General features: G+C 36.8%; 1 protein-coding gene and 1 pseudogene across 5 annotated transcripts in view; both read left to right on the top strand.

Annotated features, from left to right (window-relative positions):
• Window positions 1–18606, top strand: part of REV3L (REV3 like, DNA directed polymerase zeta catalytic subunit) — a 190285-nt gene that overhangs the window by 97086 nt on the left and 74593 nt on the right. For 4 of the 5 annotated variants that reach the window (XM_062186619.1, XM_062186616.1, XM_062186620.1 and 1 more), the window contains 7 exons: window positions 1185–1279; window positions 2652–2756; window positions 4054–4138; window positions 4222–4373; window positions 9452–9571; window positions 11871–12108; window positions 17915–18057. In XM_062186619.1, the coding sequence (XP_062042603.1) occupies window positions 1185–1279; window positions 2652–2756; window positions 4054–4138; window positions 4222–4373; window positions 9452–9571; window positions 11871–12108; window positions 17915–18057 (938 nt within the window). The remainder of the gene's footprint in view (window positions 1–1184; window positions 1280–2651; window positions 2757–4053; window positions 4139–4221; window positions 4374–9451; window positions 9572–11870; window positions 12109–17914; window positions 18058–18606) is intronic. The other variant, XM_062186618.1, reaches the window with a different exon arrangement.
• On the top strand, window positions 15771–16578 carry LOC133757046 (nucleophosmin-like; annotated as a pseudogene).

Below are 18606 nucleotides of genomic sequence, written 5' to 3'. Positions count from 1 at the left end.
TGTGGCCAGCGCACCACGCTGATCCGAAGCCAGGAGCCAGGTGCTTATCCTGGTCTCCCATGCGGGTGCAGGGCCCAAGCACTTGGGCCATCCTCCGCTGCACTCCCGGGCCACAGTAGAGAGCTGGCCTGGAAGAGGGGCAACCGGGACAGAATCCGGCGCCCCGACTGGGACAAGAACGCGGTGTGCCAGCGCTGCAGGCAGAGGATTAGCCTATTGAGCCACGGCGCCGGCACCAAATTAATTTCTAATGTTGATATCAAAATTTCCTTAGTAAGAAATGAGGTTTTGCTAATACATTTCTCTTACAACATTAAAAGTGTTTCAAATCAAATGAAATAAGCCACTTGCAAGTAAAATCATAGATATCCCCTTTCATTTAATGTCTGTTTTTGTTGGACATGTTATTTTGGAATGAGTAAACTGGGATCCATGCTAGTTTTCTATTCATTGTGTCATGCAGGAACATGTGGTATCATTCTAAACTTTTGTGGCTCTGATTCTCTGCTTAAAAAAAAAAGGCTTTTGAATCAAAGAACATTAGTGGTAAACACCTTTCTGGAGTTCCCATTAAAATTAATGACTGTGATGGCATCACTTTTCCTAGCTAGGATCCCACTATTGGAACATTCATGTGGTTTATCAGTTTTATGGTTATGAGGAATTTTAAAGCATTGTCCAGCTCAGTTATTAGTTGAGAGCAGGAAGAATAGTGAGTACCATTTGCCTACTTTTCATTATGCTTCCCTTCCATTATTTCTGGTTGTGTGTTCTCTCCTAAATGTTTGAAAGTCATCTATGATAGCTGAGAAGGGGGCCTCTAGGCAACTGATTTTATGTGTATGTTTTTTGATAACCAGTGTCATTCTGCCCTGGGTATGATCATATGCTGAAACATTGTCTATTCCTTATGTATGTAATCTAATTAACCAAAACATGAAGAATATACAGCAAAAGATCCCAGAGTCTTCAATATAGTAGATTTTCTAATTTTCTTATCCTGTATTCCCTTTATATTTTCACACACAGCATCAATTATGTCATGAATAATTGTGAATGTTTAATGTCATCAGACTTTCTAACTACTACCTGAACATGAACTTTTGTGTAAGTAAGAAAAAAATCTTAGCAGAGTTTAGCCTAGCATAATCATCATACTTTTTGTTATCTTCTTTTTCTTGCAGCTCTTTAATACTGGAAGGTGTTGAACCACAGAGTACATGTGAATTAGAAGTGGATGCTGTAGCTGCTGACATCTTAAATCGGCTGGACATTGAAGGCATATACACAGTTATTCTTAATATATGTTTTTATTTTTAAAAATCAGTGACCCAGGGGCAGACAATTTGCGCAACTGTTAAGACACCCACTTGGGATTTCCACATCCTATATCAGAGTGCTTACGTTTGAGTCCCAGCTATGCTTCCAATTCTGGTTTCCTGATAATGCTCACCCAGGGAGGCAATAGGTGGTGACCCAAATACATGACTTCCTGCCACCCATGTGGGCAACCCAGACTGGCAACCCAGATGGAGATCCAAATTCCTGGATGTGGGGTAGACCAGCCTGACTGGTCCAGGAATAAACCAACAGATCAAAGACCTCTGTTTGTCCGTCTGCCTTTTACATTCAATGAAAAAAGTCAGTGACCAAAGTAGAGTGGAAAATTAGGGAAGCAAATGTTATGTAGAGTGTTTCTGTACTTACAAGATTGCCTTTTTTTTTTTTTCATTTATATGAGTATGCTTGTATGGATATGAAGCTAAAATACTAAGTAAAGGTAGCCAATATAAAATAATTTCATATATTCTGCCTTTTGCTTTCAGATCATATAACAGGGAGAGGATGATTAGATTTATTGGCTGTCATCAAATATTAGTATTTTAAGCACTTACTGGGTTCTTGGTGTTGAACCACAGAATACCTGTAGGAAGAAAACAAAAAAGAAGTATCATAATAAATATAGAAGAAAACTAAAAAGTAAAGTAATAAATGTAGGGTGAGATAGTTTGTCCATATTATAATATAAACTAGGTACAAGAAAACTAAAAAGTAAAGTAATAAATGTAGGGTGAGATAGTTTGTCCATATTATAATATAAACTAGGTACTTGTTCTTAAAGACAAAGTTTATGATGAAAAGTTTGATTTTTTTTTTTTTTTTTTTTTTGACAGGCAGAGTGGACAGTGAGAGAGAGACAGAGAGAAAGGTCTTCCTTTTGCCGTTGGTTCACCCTCCAATGGCCGCCGTGGTAGCGCGCTGCGGCCGGCGCACCGCGCTGTTCCGATGGCAGGAGCCAGGTGCTTATCCTGGTCTCCCATGGGGTGCAGAGCCCAAGCACTTGGGCCATCCTCCACTGCACTCCCTGGCCACAGCAGAGAGCTGGCCTGGAAGAGGGGCAACCGGGACAGGATCGGTGCCCCAACCGGGACTAGAACCCGGTATGCCGGCGCCGCAAGGCGGAGGATTAGCCTGTTGAGCCACGGCGCCGGCCGAAAAGTTTGATTTTTTTTAGTTTGTCTATATTATAATATAAACTAGGTACTTGTTGTTAAAAGGCAAAGTTTATGATGAAAAGTTTGATTTTTTTTAAAAGCAAGTATTTTTTTAACTTTGATCCTTGTCGCATTGACGTATTATTGTGATTACAGCTCAGATTGGTGGAAACCCTGGTTTACAGGCCATATGGGAGGATGAAAAGCAGCGGCGTAGAAACAGAAATGAAACTTCTCAAATCAGCCAACCTGAATCACAAGGTATAAAACAATGGTACTCTGAGAATTTTAAAACTAAACATTTTAATGGAGCAGGGTTAACCTTTAGTTTCTCCTTTGACATTTGATTTTACTTTTCAAATTACCTTTCATTTTTCTATGTATTTTTCCTATCGATTCCTGTACAACCAGAAAATTCTTTACCTTTACAGTAATTTCCAAAGTGTCCCTGTCTGCTTCTCTCCATAAGAAATTGACATATTCCATATTACAGACCTCTGTGTTTCCTCATGAGATGTAGAAAACTTAGAAAACTATGAATCCCAACTTAGAAACACTGCCTAGTTAATTAAGCTTTGAAAAGTAATCTGTGAAATATTATTGCTAAATTGTTTCTGGGTATGTCACATAAGTTCTCACTTTGATAAATATGAACAGCTTGAAAGAAAATATTTTCATATTATTAATCACTGTTACATTCATGCAGAATTTGAGGGAACTTCAATAAACACTATGGATACAATAAAAAAACTTAAAATAAAGGTAAAAAATTAGGGCCAGCATTGTAGCATAGCAGGTTAAGCCACTGCCTGCAACACTGATATCCCAAAAGGCACAGATTCATGTCCTAACTGTTCTACTTCTGACCCAGCTGCCTGCTAATGGCCTGGGAAAGCAGCAGAGATTGGCCCAAGTGCTTGGGCCCTGCATCCACTTTGGAGACTTATATGCAAGCCCTGCCTCCTGGCTTCAACCTGGCCAAGCTCCAACTGTTGCAGTCATTCGGAGAGTGAGCCAGCAGATGGAAGATCTCTGTCTCCCTCCCTCTCTCTGTAACTCTGCCTTTCAAAAAGTTAAAATAAATCTTTAAAAGAAAGGTAAAAGATTAGAGGACACACTTAAAAAGGCATACATATTTGCAATACAATAGTAACCCTATATTGAAGTCCAACTAAAATATTAAAATTTTATTAAGCAAGTAATGTAAAAATGTTTTGATGAATTTTTAGTGCCTTTTAAAGTAGAAATATATCTGATAAAGTGAAGATTTTTAGTTTCAAAGTATGTGATATGTATATAAGTTGAGAACAGTGTATTTTAGATTTTAGGTTATAATTATAGAACTTATCTTGAACTGATTTTAAGTCTTTAATTTTGTAACTGCAATAAAAATCATTTTCCTTTTGTTTGATTCTATAATAGAACTACATGATGTGGTATTATATATGTCAAGCGAAAAATAGGAATGTGCCACCATTTTCAAAGCTACTTTAGAAGAAAGCAAAACATTTCAGGCATTTGCTATATTCAATTTTTAATACATTGTTAAAATTAAAAGATTGCAGGTTTGTGCCAGCAACAGAAAGTGAAAAAAAATTTCAGAAGAGACTTCAGGAAATTCTCAAACAGAATGATTTCTCTGTGTAAGTGATTATTATAGATTTTAGAAAAAATTTTATTGCATTTGTTATCTAATTTTTTTTATAAAAGATATGTTTTAATTAAGCAGAACATTATCAGGATCTGTGGACTACAGTGATGGATCCCAGGAATTCTCTGCTGAGTTAACACTACACTCTGAGATTCTGTCTCCTGAAATGCTTCATTGTACACCAGCCAATATGGTAGAAGTTCATAAAGATGTGGAGTCGAGCAAAGGTGAGGTTATCTTTTCAAGACATCTGTGGTATCATGGTATACAGAAAATGCTACAACTGCCATCTGTGTATCTGCACTGAGATACAATATTTTACTGAGTTTGCTAGGGTGTGTTTTCCTAAAAAGTAAACATGAACATGGCAAAAAACCTCTTTTCTAGTCCTCTACCTACATTTATAAAGATAAGCACCATCCTGTAGTTGATATAAACTGTTACCATATGTGATTTTGAATTTATACTATAACAATTTTTATATATACTATGACAATATATACTACTATTTCAGGTTTTAAATTTTGTGTAAACAGAATCCTACTTGGCCTAGTTTAACCAACTTACTGTTTTCATTCAACATTATAGTTTTAAGCAACTTATTTGAGGTTTTTCCATAGCATAACCTTCACTCATTTTTAAGTGTATAATTCAGTGAGTGGTCCATGGTAAATTTACAGAATAGCATGAAGAATTCCACAATCCAATTTTAGAACATTTCTGTCAGCCCAAAGATCCTTTGGGTCCATTTATATTTATGACTGCTCTTACCTCTAGTTCCGAGTAACCAGTAATCTACTTTCTTGTCTGTCTACATTTACCTTTTCTAGATAAATGCTATAAATGAAGTCATACAACATGCAGTCTTTTGTACCTCGGTTCTTTCACTTAGCAAAATACTTCCAAAGTTTATCAGTGTTGTAGTAAATATCAGTGTTTCCATTCCTTTTTGTTGCTGAGTAGTATTCCATTTGTGTGGATATGTTTTGTTAATTCATTTATTGGTTGATGGATATTTGTTTTCACTTTGGACTGTTACAATAATGCTGCTTGCTATACATAGTAAAACATGAAGTATATAATAAATATGAAGGAGTTGCAAAGTAACGGAAATAATAGCAAGTTAAACAAATTTGAGAAAAAAATATCACTACAGAGATTACTTTTGCAGAGAAAAAATTAAGGAATAATGTTGCTGTGAACATTTATATGATATAGGAATATGTTTTCATTTCTCTTGAGTGGATACCAATGAGTAGAATTGTTAAGCTATATGGTAAACTTGTATTTAATTTGTTAATAAAGCTTTTTCCAAAGCGGCTTTATTTTTTTTTTCTGTGTGGCTCAACACATTCTCATTAACATTTATTATTATCTATCTTTTTAAATGAATCATCCTGTTGTAAAAGAGATACCATCTGTGGTTTTTTTCATTTCCCTCCTTACTAATGTTGAGCATCTTTTTAGGTAAACATTGTAACTTTGAAATTTTTTCTTATTCATTAATATTAGCTGCTGATTAGTGTTCCATTTTAAAACTAAACATTTTGTCCGTTTCTCTACAAGTATTAGATGTTTTTCACTTCGGATGTTAGGATGTGTATATTGTCCTCTACCTAGACAGCATCTGTTCTAATGGTATTTCTGTAACGCATTTAGCCCATACATGACTGGTAAATAAAGGAATAATGAAAATTATACTCAGGAGTCACTGTGTTTCATATGCAATTTTCATAGGCAAAGAGCACCTCAAAAATATTTGCTTGTATCAAATAATACATATAAAACTTTTTGTCACTACAGTTCGTTGAAATGGTATCTACTTATTTCAATCTGCATTTCTTGATTACCAGTAAGTTTGAGATTCTTTAATGGCCATTTGGAATTCCTTATTCATGTTTACTTATTCATATTTATTGCTCATTTTCTGTTGAGTCTTTATTCTCACTGATTTGTAAAAATTCCCCATATTTTCTAGATATTTAACCTTTATCAGTTATATTTCCTGTAGAGATACTTTCTCCTACTCTAGGTTTCTCTCTTAAAAGTCCTTGAAAAATGCTTAGCTTCTTTTTTCCTTTTTTAAAAAATGTATCTTTATTTTTAGTGCTTTGTATATCTCCAATTTTAGTGTTGAGTTTGCCAGTACTGTCCTTGAAGGTTTGGCTTTCTACCTGCTTTATGAACCTATACGTACTATTATTAAAGTTTCCTCTGAATTATTTATTCTGAGGCTTATGTATGCCTACAGTTTGGTTTTTCACTTTTAATTCAGTTCATATGAAATTTTATTTCGGTTAGTTGTGCCAACATATTTATTGAATGGTGTTTAATCTCACTGAATTCCTCTACCCCTGTCCTTTTCCAAACTGTGTTAATATGCTTTTTTATATTTCCTGTTGCTTTATAACATCTTATCAGGGCAGCTCTTCCTTTAATAGGCTTCAAAATTGTCTACTCTTTTTTTTTTTTTTTTTTTTTTTTTGACAGGCAGAGTGCAGAGTGGACAGTGAGAGAGAGAGACAGAGAGAAAGGTCTTCCTTTGCCGTTGGTTCACTCTCCAATGGCCGCCGTGGCCGGTGTGCTTTGGCCGGCGCACCATGCTGATCCGATGGCAGGAGCCAGGTGCTTATCCTGGGCCATCCTCCACTGCACTACCGGGCCATAGCAGAGAGCTGGCCTGGAAGAGGGGCAACTGGGACAGAATCCGGCGCACCGACCGGGACTAGAACCCGGTGTGCTGGCGCCGCAAGGCGGAGAATTAGCCTGTTGAGCCACGGCGCCAGCCAAAATTGTCTACTCTTGATACTTTAAAAAGCCTCCCTTGGAGCCAATGTTGAGGCATAACAGGTTAGGCCTGTGACACTGCCTGTGGCACTGCCATCCCATATGGGCACCAGTTGGAGTCCAGGCTGCTCTCTTTCCGATCCAGCTCCCTGCTAACGTGCCTGGGAAAGCAACCAAAGATGGCCCATGTCCCTGGGCTCCTACACCCACATGTGACAACCAGAAGAAGCTCCTGGCTTTGGCTTGGCTCAGCCCCAGCCATTGTGGCCATTTGGGGAGTGAATCAGCGAATGGAAGATTGATTCTCTCTCTCTCTCTCTCTCTCTCTCTCTTTCCCTCTCTCTGTAACTCTGCCTTTCAAATAAAATAAATAAATCTTAAAAAAAAAAAAAACTCCCTCAGACAAATTTTAGGAGTATGTTGTTTTATTTCTGGGAAGACTCCTGTTGGGGTATTATTGGAAATTTCATTGAATTTGTAGACTGGTTTAAGAACATTTTTATTGTTTCTGTATCAAGTGATCTCATCTATAAACATGATATATTTCTAATTTTATTTATTATCTTTTTTCGTGTTTTTCAATAACATCTTATAATTCTTTGTGAAATTACCATATATATTTTCCAGGTACCATATAATTGTTACAGTTGTTAAATTTTATCCTTCAAAAAGTGTATCTTTCTGGTATTAGGGAACTTCATTGACCTACTAGTCTTTTATCCAGCAACCTTTATTAGCGTTAATGGTTTAGATGTATTTTCCCTTGGATGTTCCATATATAGTGTCATTATGTGCAAATTTATTTCTTCCTTCCCCATACTTAGAATTTTTATTTTCATGTCTTAATGTAATGCCAAATAATTCTGCATAGTATTGATAGAAATGTTAAGTCTTTTTCCTGACTTTAAATGGAATACATTCTATATTTTTGTTAGAAATGGAATTTAGTACAGAATCTTGGTAGACATACTTTAATCAAATTAATATCCCTTTTAATTCTTGTTTGCTAAAAAGTTTCTTGTTTCTCAAGTTATGAGTAGATAAGTAAATTAAATATTACCTAATGTCCTTTTCTAAATTTATTGGGGTAAACAGTGTGTCTTTTACTTAGGTAATGTGATGAGTATATTAAAATGTTTTTAGTGGGATGAGCATTTGGCACAGTAGTAAGCTGCTGTATAGGACGCCCAAATACTATACCAGAGTGCCCAGATTTGATTCCCTGCTCCACTTCCCATCTCTAGTTTCCTGCTAATGTGCAACCATGGAGAGCAGCAGATAATGGCTCAAGTGCTTGACTCCCTGCCACTCATGTAGGAAATCCAGATGGAGTTGGGGGCTCTTTGCTTAAGCATTTGGGGAGTGAAAAAGTGGATGGAAGATCTGTCACTCTGTCTCTCCTTTCCTTTCCCTCTCCTCCTTCTCCTTTCCCCTCTCTGGCTCTCTTCTTTTGTTATGCTTTCCAATTAGATGAAAATAAATAAAACTTGATCCAAGGAAGAACTATTTTCTTTCTTTCTTTTTTTTTTTTTTTTGATTTATTTTATTTATTTGAAAGATAGAGTTACTTAGAGAGAGGGAGGGAGGGAGGGAGAGAGAGAGAGAGAGAGAGGTGTCTTCCATCACTAGTTCACTCCCCAGATGGCTGCAACGGCCAGAGCTACACCAATCCAAAGCCAGGAGCCAGGAGCCTCTTCCACGTCTCTCACGTGGGTGCAGCGGCCCAAGGACTTGGGCCATGTTCTACTGCTTTCCCAGGCAATAGCAGAGAGCTGGATTGGAAGAGGGGCAGCTGGGACTAAAACTGGCACCCATATGGGATGCCAGCTCTTCAGGCCAGAGCTTTAACCCGCTGCGCCACAGCGCCGGCTCCGAGAACTATTTTCAAGTTAATTCTCATATTAACTGCCTGTCATTTTTTCTGTGTAAACTTTTTCCCCCTGTACTACTTTGTGCTTTTTTTTTTCTTTGTTTGTTTCTTTGAGTGGGTTATAATATGGGATTTATTTTACCTTTGTTCTTAAAATTATTTAATTCTTCTGTGCATTAGTTCCTCTTTAAAGATTACTGGTTGAAAGACTAGTTTTTTTACATAGCAAAGGGAAAGTTTTCTGAAAATTATAAAATTAGTGTAAAAATGAATTTATTTTTTGTTTTTGAATCATAGAGAATAAAGAATTTTTTTACTCAAATAATAATTGGTGTTTTCTTTTCTAGTGTTTGTAACTGTCTATATGTATTAAACAGAATTGAAAGCATTAGATTATAAATCCTTGGTGATCCATATAGTCCAAGGAATTTTTGGGTTTTTTGTTTTTTATTAATCCATGTGGCTGGTTAAATATTCCTGTGGTTTTTAAATTATGTTTTATTACATTTTTATGTAACATGTTACTAATGCTTCTAGATTTTTAATTAGGATTACATTATAATGCTTCCCAATTTGCACAAATTCTAAGTGATAAATTTTAGATTTAGACTATTGCTTTAATGTTTTTGTGTTCTTTGTCATCTTAAGGTCACGCTAGACATGAAGTGGAGGAAGCTGTTATTAATGAAGAAGCAATTTTGAACCTTATGGAACATAGTCAGACTTTTCAGCCTTTGACCCAAAGACTGAGTGAGTCACCAAGTTTCAGTAAGTAACAATGCTACCATAAATATTCAGTATTTTAAATCACTGGAAGTTTGTGTGTTCAGAGGAAATATATTTTTCTTTGACTTGAAGAGATTAATGTTGCATGTTCAGCAAATACTGAGTGTAATAACAGTAAAGCTCTGGATTAAATCAGGTAGCTTCGTTTATTTTCTACATCAGTTTGTGAAAAACAGTTGTGAAAGAAAATAATTTTATAAACTTTGGGGTAAAACCATATTTCTTCAGGATAGTAAAGGCATTTATTTTGTATTAGCATTCTCCAAAGTTAAGCACATTAAGAACATTAAGGTTGGTTTTGTTTTGTTTTTCTTGCTTAGTATCAGAAATTTCACGGGACAGTGCCTTTCAAACCATTAATTTTTAACTAGCATAGCACACAGCAGTTATTTCTAATTGTCTTTGAATCATACTAAATGCATTTTCATCAGCATCATAAACTATTTACAATATTTCTGATAATTTAGTCTAACCTACTGACATCTTTTGCAGAAATTTATTTAAAATTTCATTGTATAGAGTAAGATATCATTAAACTTCATGCCTCTTATTTTGCTTAGTATAGTGATTATGTTTTTTCCTTTGTTGCTTTTTTCATTTTTATAGTGTTGAATGTGATCCCAGCTGCATACACTATCCTTTCTTTGCTATTGACATTTTCATCAGAATGAAATATAAATTGACTGTTTATAGACAATTCCAAAATTATTGTACACACTTGTATTATAAACAGGGGTAGGGAGCTCTTTTTCTTTTTAGATGAATAGCCATCACATTTTGGCCTTTTGGCTAGGATCAAGTGTAGATGAATAGCCACATGCAAGAAAAAAATCATCCTAAGTTCACACTGAAATAATGAGATTTATAGTCTAAAATGTTTTATTTCTCCATCTGAATAAATATATATACTAATATATTTTAAATTGCATTCTAGTTATAAAAATAGTGAAGAAGGGAACTTGGGCAAAGTTAAGGAATTGAAAAATGGGACAGTGATGAGATACATTCCTATGTAATTTGCTAATACTAATGTTTTTACTTATAAAGCAGGAAAATAAATTAGATTTCTAGGTTAAGAAATGAATGATTTAAAAATATAACAAGTAAAATTGACATTTTTGAGATGATTATTGTTTATAGCCCTATTAGCGCATGTGTGCATACATGTGCACACACATTCACCACACACTCAACACCCAGCAAGCATTATTCTAGTGGTTAAGACTCCTTTGTCCCACATTGGAGTAGCTGGCTTTGATACCCAGCACTGGCTCCTGATTCCAGCTTCTTGCTAATGCAGACTCTAGGAGGCAGCAGTGATATTGATGGCTAAAGTAATTGGGTTCCTGCTATCCACATGGAACACCTGGATTGGCTTCATGACCCTCAGCACTATCCCAGTCGTTACAGGCATTTGGGGAGTGAACCAGGGGATGAGATCTCTCTTGCACATATTCCTTCTATCTTGCTCACATGCTCTCTCTTTCTCTCTCTCTTTCTGCCTCTCAACTAGATAAATAAAAACCTCATATTACTTAGAAGATTACAAAGTTTTTAGGAGTTTGTGTGCCATGAAATGGGGATGAAAACCAAATACATAAATGATGATATTACATGTGGTAATTTTATGTTTAACCTTTGAGGAACTGCTAATGGCTATACCATTTTACAGTCTGACCAGCCATATATGAGACTTCCAGTTTCTTCACATCCTGTCAACTCTTGATGTTATCTATCTTTCTTATTTTAGCAATCCTAGAATATACGAAGTGGTTTTCTAAGTAAACAGTTAACCACTTTTAAAGCTGTCTTGTATTTTTCAACTACAAATTTCCTTTGATTATCCTATAAACTGAATTACAGCTTAAGTGAGGGATAAAGTACATAATTTCTAAGGTACTTTTTTGGCATTAATTCATGCATTTATTACATGTTTTATATTTATCTTGAACACTTGTGACCAAGTTTAGTTTCATGCTCCTAGCTTAAGTGTAACAAATACTTGGGCCATCCATCAAAATGCATATTCCTGAATCCTATCCCAGAAATTCTCTTTCAGTCAAAGTGGGTTGAGGTCTAAGAATCTCCTTTTTAATGAAGTCACTAAATTATTCTAAAGCAGATACTCCAAGGATCACACTTTGAAGGGAGAACCATACCAATTGCAATCTTTTACCATGTGCTGGCATCTGTGATATTATTATTTTGTAATTGATCTAAATTGTTGGATTATTTATAAAATGTAAGATATTTGTTGGTGATTGCCTCATTTGTTTTATAGTGGGCAGTAGTCCTGATGAATCTTTGGTACATCTTCTTGCTGGTTTGGAAAGTGATGGCTATCAGGGAGAAAGAAATAGAATGTCATCTTCATGTTGCTCCTTTGGAAACACTAAAAATCTCCAAAATAGTGATGATGAAGAAAATGAACCACAAATTGAAAAAGAGGAAATGGAGCTTAGTTTGGTGATGTCCCAGAGATGGGACAGCAATATTGAAGAACATTGTGCCAAAAAAAGGTACCTTTACAAGTTGTTTTAGTTATTTTAATAACTTATTTTGTCATTATCATTGTTCTCTAATTACTATTCATAATATGAAATGCCTTATGAACTACATTGAATTATTTAAAACTCTTTTAAGTACTGGCTTGTTTTTCAGGTGGCATACTCATACTTCATGTTCCAAGCAAAATAAAATTTGGTTATATTTTGAAAGAGTTACTTCTTTTTTTTTTTTTTTTTGACAGGCAGAGTGGACAGTGAGAGAGAGACAGAGAGAAAGGTCTTCCTTTTGCCGTTGGTTCACCCTCCAACGGCCGCCGCGGTAGGCGCGCTGTGGCCGGCGCACCGCACTGATCCGATGGCAGGAGCCAGGTGCTTCTCCTGGTCTCCCATGCGGGTGCAGGGCCCAAGGACTTGGGCCATCCTCCACTGCACTCCCTGGCCACAGCAGAGAGCTGGCCTGGAAGAGGGGCAACCGGGACAGGATCGGTGCCCCGACCGGGACTAGAACCCGGTGTGCCAGTGCCGCAAGGCGGAGGATTAGCCTAGTGAGCCGCGGCGCCGGCTTGAAAGAGTTACTTCTAACAGTGACTTGATCAGCCCTTGTCCTGACTGTCGAGGAACAACTTACTATTTTATTCTTTTTAGTATTTTTTTGTTCTACTTAATACCATTGGTTGAACTCTTTAACACACAATTATTCTTAGGCATTTAAATTTAACTGAAAAGTGATCCTGTTAAATATAAGAGTGGGAATAAGAGAGGGAGGAGATGTGCAGTTCGGCACATGCTCACTCGGACTTACCCTTAATGGTAGAGTTAGAAAGGTGCCAGGGGATTCCAATTCAGTCCCATCAAGGTGGCATGTACCAATGCCATCTCACTAGTCCAAGTGATCAGTTTCAGCTCATATAACTGATCATAATGATAGGATTAAGAGTCAAAGGGATCACATAAACAAGACTAGAGTCTGCTAATACTAACTGATATAATTAAAAAGGGAGAGAATGATCCAACATGGGAAGCGGGATACACAGCAGATGTCCTAAACAGCACTCTGGCCTCAGCATCAGCCCTTAAGGCATTCAGATCTGGCTAAAAAGCCCATGAGAATTTCTCAGGCATGGAAAGCCAAGACTCTGTGGCAAAAAAAAAAAAAGAGAGAGAGACCTAAATGAAAGATCTCTGCGAGTGAGATCCCAGTGGAAAGAACAGGCCATCAAAGAAGGAGGTACCTTTCTCTGAAGGGAGGAGAGAACTTCCACTTTGACTATGGCCTTGTCTAAGATAAGATCAGAGTTGGTAAACTCAAGAGGCTTTCATAGTCTTGGCAGCTCATGACAAGAGGCTTGGGTGATTACTGACGTCATAAATAAAAGTGTCAGTTGTTAAATCAACAACGGTAGTCACTGTGCATTTACTCCCCATATAGGATCTCTGTCCTTAATGTGTTGTACTATGTGAATTAATGGTAAAACTACTACTAAAACAGTACTCTATACTTTGTGTGTCTGTGTGGGTACAAACTGTTGAAATCTTTACTTAGTAAATACTAAGTTGATCTTCAGTATATAAAGATAATTGAAAATGAATCTTGATGTGAATGGGATGGGAGAGGGAGTGGGAGATGGGATGGTTGCAAGTGGGAAGGAGGTTATGGGGGGGAAAGCCGCTTTAATCCAAAAGTTGTACTTTGGAAATTTATATTTATTAAATAAGTTAAAAAAGAGAAAGATTTACTTCTAAAAAAATCATCTGTTTATATATATAGTATTAACATATGTGAGTAATAAGTGGGGCAAAATCAAAGTATTTCTGGACTGCAGACTTAGAAAGGATGCCCTCTAAGAGTTAAATGGCTATGTATTAGAACAGCAATGTATAGAGTCAGGTTGAAGGCAAGGAATGGCTTACAAATCTGATTAGGTTGATGGATTTGAATATTTAAAGCAAATAAACTCTGAAGCAAACACTGGTACTCTAGAACTAATTTCTCAATATAAATGAGTAAGATGTGGTTTTCTTTCTTTTTTTTTTTTATGATTTATTTATTTATTTGAAAGGCAGAGTTAAAGAGAGAGAGAGAGAGAGAGGTCTTCTATCCGCTGGTTCACTCCCCAGATGACCGCAACGGTCTGAACTATGCCAATCCAAAGTCAGGAGTCAGGAGCTTCTTCTGGGTCTCCCACATGGGTCAGGGGCCCAAGTCTTGGGCCATCTTCTACTGCTTTCCAGGCCATAGCAGAGAACTGGATCGGAAGTGGACCAGCCAGGACTTGAATTGGCACCCATATGGGATGCTGGCACTGCAGGCGGCGGCTTTACCCGCTACACCACAGCGCCAGCCCCACAATGAGGTTTTCTAAATTAGTCTCTATGAGCTTGATTGGTTTGAGTTTGTCCCTGAGTTGTATTATCTGTGTATAGGAAAAATTAAGCCTCTGAGTATAAAAGATTGTATATGCTGCTGCTTTAAACCTCTGTAGGCAAACTTCTAGAGTCTGTGTTTGAAATTGTCCGCCCCAAAGCCATTATTCGAAAAGTGAAAAAAGGTATCCATAAATTTAGTATTCATCTGTATATAAGTATTTTCTACTTAATACATCAAGGTATGAAAATCTCCAGATGTGATGTTATAGTCATCTCTGTAACATAGTCTCTACTATAAAAATAGGCATGGTTTTAACCTATGATTTAATTTATGCTTACATGTTAATTGGCTGTACCAAGTCTGTGAAAGTCAGGACCAGTTTAACAAACTTAACATTTCATAAAGAGATTTTAGTGAGAGATTGAATAATAGAAGCATAGTTTCTAAAAGAAGGAATTCATTCTACTATGTATACCATAGTTTTAGAATATCAAGAAAAGTAGGGGCTTGCATTGTGGTGTAATGGGTTAAACTGCTGCCTACAATGCTAGCATCTCATATAAGAACTGATTCCATTCCCAGCTGCTCCACCTCAGGTCTAGCTCCCTGTTAATGTACCTAAGAAAGCAGTGGAGGAATGCCTGAGTCCTTGGGCCCCTGTACCATGGAAGACCCAGATGAAGCTCCTGGTGCTTTACTTCAGCCTGGCCCAGCCCTGGCCATTGAGACCATCCGGGGAGTGAAACAGCAGATGGAAAACCTCTGTCTCTCTCTCTCTCTCTAATTCTGCCTTTTGAATAAATAAAAAATTTTTAATATCAAGAAAGTAAAAGAAAAGAAGGAAAACTAGATGATCTGTAAACAATTAACTTTTGAAGAACATTTGAAAAGAATGGGCTAATTAAAAAGGAATTATGGTACAATTGATAAATGTCTTCATCTATTATAAAGGTTATCATGTGGCAAAACAACATAGACTGATTCCATATGACTACAGGGGACAAAGGCAGGAAAAATGTGGTAGTTGAAAAGATAGAATTTTGTGTAACATAGAAAGATAAGTACTTACAATTAGATCCAAACTGGAAAGATTACCCTGTGAGATAGCAAGGGTATATTCATATATAGAGAAGTAAAAGCTGGTCCATTAAAAACGGGGCTTTTCCCTGGTGTGATTCTGTCCTGCATGCCTGTCTTTTGCAGCACTGGGTATCTATCTACATCTTCCACCTAAGTGCATGCCCTGATCCCATGGAAGGGCTGACAGCCCAGGAAATGACATCTCCCACCCCCACCATGGCCCCAAAACTATCTTTTTGGTTGTGAACCAAAGGTTGACAAAGATGATCACTTTAAAGTTGACAGTGCTAAAAATGAGCACCAGTTATCTTTAAGAATGATCAGTGTAGTGGCTGGTACAAAGGAAGAAATATACATTGTTGAAGGCAGAGGTAATGAATTATGAAACTAATCCAGTTAAAGTAACATTGGTGACTTGAAAACGGTTGTACAGCCAATGGTTTCCCTTGAGGGCTTAGAAACAACACTACCTGTGGTCTTAAGATTGAGGTGTGGTTCAGGGCCTATGCATGTTAGAGGGCAGCACTTAGCTATGGAGAAAGATGCTGAGTCAAAAGATGAAGAGGAGGAGGACATGTAACACTATTAAGATATCTAGAAAGTGGTCTGTACCTGGAGGTGGCAGCAAGATACCAAAGAAAAAAGTAAAACTTGCTACTGATGAAGAGGACGAGGAGGAGGAAGAGGATAATTTTGATGAAGAAGAAACTGAAAAGCTCCACTGAAGAAATCTATACAAGATGTGCCAGCCAAAAATGCACAGAAATAAATTCAGAATTGTAAAGATTCAAAACCATCAACACCAAGATCAGAAGTTCAAGAACTCTTCAAAAACTCCTAAAACACCAAAATGACCTAGTTCTGTAAAAGACATTAAAACAGAAATGTAAGCAAGTTTAGAAAAAGGTGGTTCTCTTCCCAAAGTGGAGAATTGCTCCCAGGTGACTGACCTTGAGGCTATTCAAGATCTTTGGCAGCGGAGGAAGTCTCTTCAAGAAAACGGTTTAAACAGTTTTTTGAAATTTTCTGTCTGACTTCATTTCATTTCTTTTTCTTTTTTCTTTTTCTTTCTTCTTTGACAGGCAGAGTTAGTGCGAGAGAGAGAAAGCCAGGCGGAGGATTAGCCAAGTGAGCTGCGGCTCTGGCCCACATCTTTAAAATTTAACAGGGATTTTGGATAACACGGATGTTCCCAACGGAACCTGGACAACATTTATCAAACGTGGTAGGGAGAGTTCTCACTCTGCATTATGAAAAGGACAGCCACCTACCAACTGTTTCAGAAATGAAGTCAGGCCGGCGCCACGGCTCACTTGGTTAATCCTCCACCTGCTGCACTGGCACGCCAGATTCTGTCCCGGTTGCTCCTCTTCCAGGCCAGCTCTCTGCTGTGGCCCGGGAAGGCAGTGGAGGATGGCCCAAGTGCTTGGGCCCTGCACCCGCATGGGAGACCAGGAGGAAGCGCCTAGCTCCCAGCTTCAGATCAGCGCAGCACCAGCCATAGCAGCCATTTGGGTGTGAACTAACAGAAAAGGAAGACCTTTCTCTCTGTCTCTCTCTCTCTCTCACTGTCTAACTCTGCTTGTCAAAAGAAAAAGAAAGAAAGTTGGACTAGATGACCTCCAATGTCTCTTTCATCTCTTAGGACAGTTATTTTATGACTTTTGAAAGGCTTTATTAAAGGAAACCATTCTGCATATAATAGATATTATTTTTAAACTTTTGAGACCAGAGAAAGAAAAAAATTGAGTATGAATAAAAGTGTGCCCAATTAGATGAAAGGGGAGGTATCAGGTTAGTATCAATATGAGATGAAACTTAAAAGAGACTATCTGGACTTCACAGGCTATTTGAATTCCTCAGTAACCCTACATTATAGCCCCTACAAGAATACCTCAATACCTGTAACCTAGCTCCTTTCTGATATCTGTCATTTTCTTTCTGATCATAACCTGTATGTCCCTTCCCTCATCATCTTGTATTTTCTTTTTAAATTCAGAATATAATGGTTATGTACTTTAAAGTTATAGCAGGATGCCACCTTTTTAGAAATCGCCATTATATTTGTATATCTGAGCATAAGATGAAGAGAATATAAGGAAGAACGTGATTAGATCTGATAACCCAGGATATTGGGGAGCAGCAAATTCATGTGTTTTGCTGTCTTCTAGCTCATAAGAAAGGATTGTATTTATTATTATAACTATTTACATATACTATGAACATTTTAATAAAGTAAATGCACTTTTTTTTTAAGTTACAAGTTTTAGGTTTTTTTGTTATACTATTGTAGAGTCAAACTACACAAATTATTTACATTTGAGATGCTCTTTTGTAATGATTATATCAGTGACTCTCACTATTCTCTAGATCACTGTGCAGAAATAACCACAGAAGTTCAACTGAAGAGGATGATTCTTCTTCTGAAGAAGAAATGGAATGGAGTGATAACAGTTTGCTTCTAGCCAGTCTTTCTATACCTCAGTTAGATGGAACTGCAGATGAAAATAGTGGTGAGTAAATAAGTCTACTGTGAGCATTTGGTTATTTCAGGGCTAAAAAGATATTTTGAGACTATAATCACACCTCCTATATAAGAGAGATTATAGCAACACTGTTACATTTTGCTTTATCATTTTTTCTTTTGGATGAATGTAGAAATGTGATGCTTTCTCATTTGTAAGAAGATATAACACTAATCACTGATTTCAAGTTTCATAAACTTTAATCAGTTTATAATGTTAATATTTCAACACCAAACTGTAGGAAATACACTCAATTTATTTGAAATGGTAATCCTAAAAAGCACATTTTATAGAAATTTTAACTGACAATATTTTCCCCTAATTTTCTCCCAAGAGCATAAGTGTTAAAATAATGACTAATGACTAATAATTATAACTAATTCAGTACTTTAGGTTGAGTTATAATCTCAATGATAGATGTGACCTTTTTGTTGTGATAACTATTTTAAACACACATAGTTAATTTCAAATAATTTCTTTCATGGTGATGGTATCTTGATATTGGAAAATGTTTTAAAAATTAAGAGAGTAGTAATA

This window comes from Lepus europaeus, chromosome 3 (assembly GCF_033115175.1).
Source record: "Lepus europaeus isolate LE1 chromosome 3, mLepTim1.pri, whole genome shotgun sequence".
Lineage (NCBI taxonomy): Eukaryota > Metazoa > Chordata > Mammalia > Lagomorpha > Leporidae > Lepus > Lepus europaeus.
This window is presented reverse-complemented; position numbering and strand designations above follow the sequence as displayed.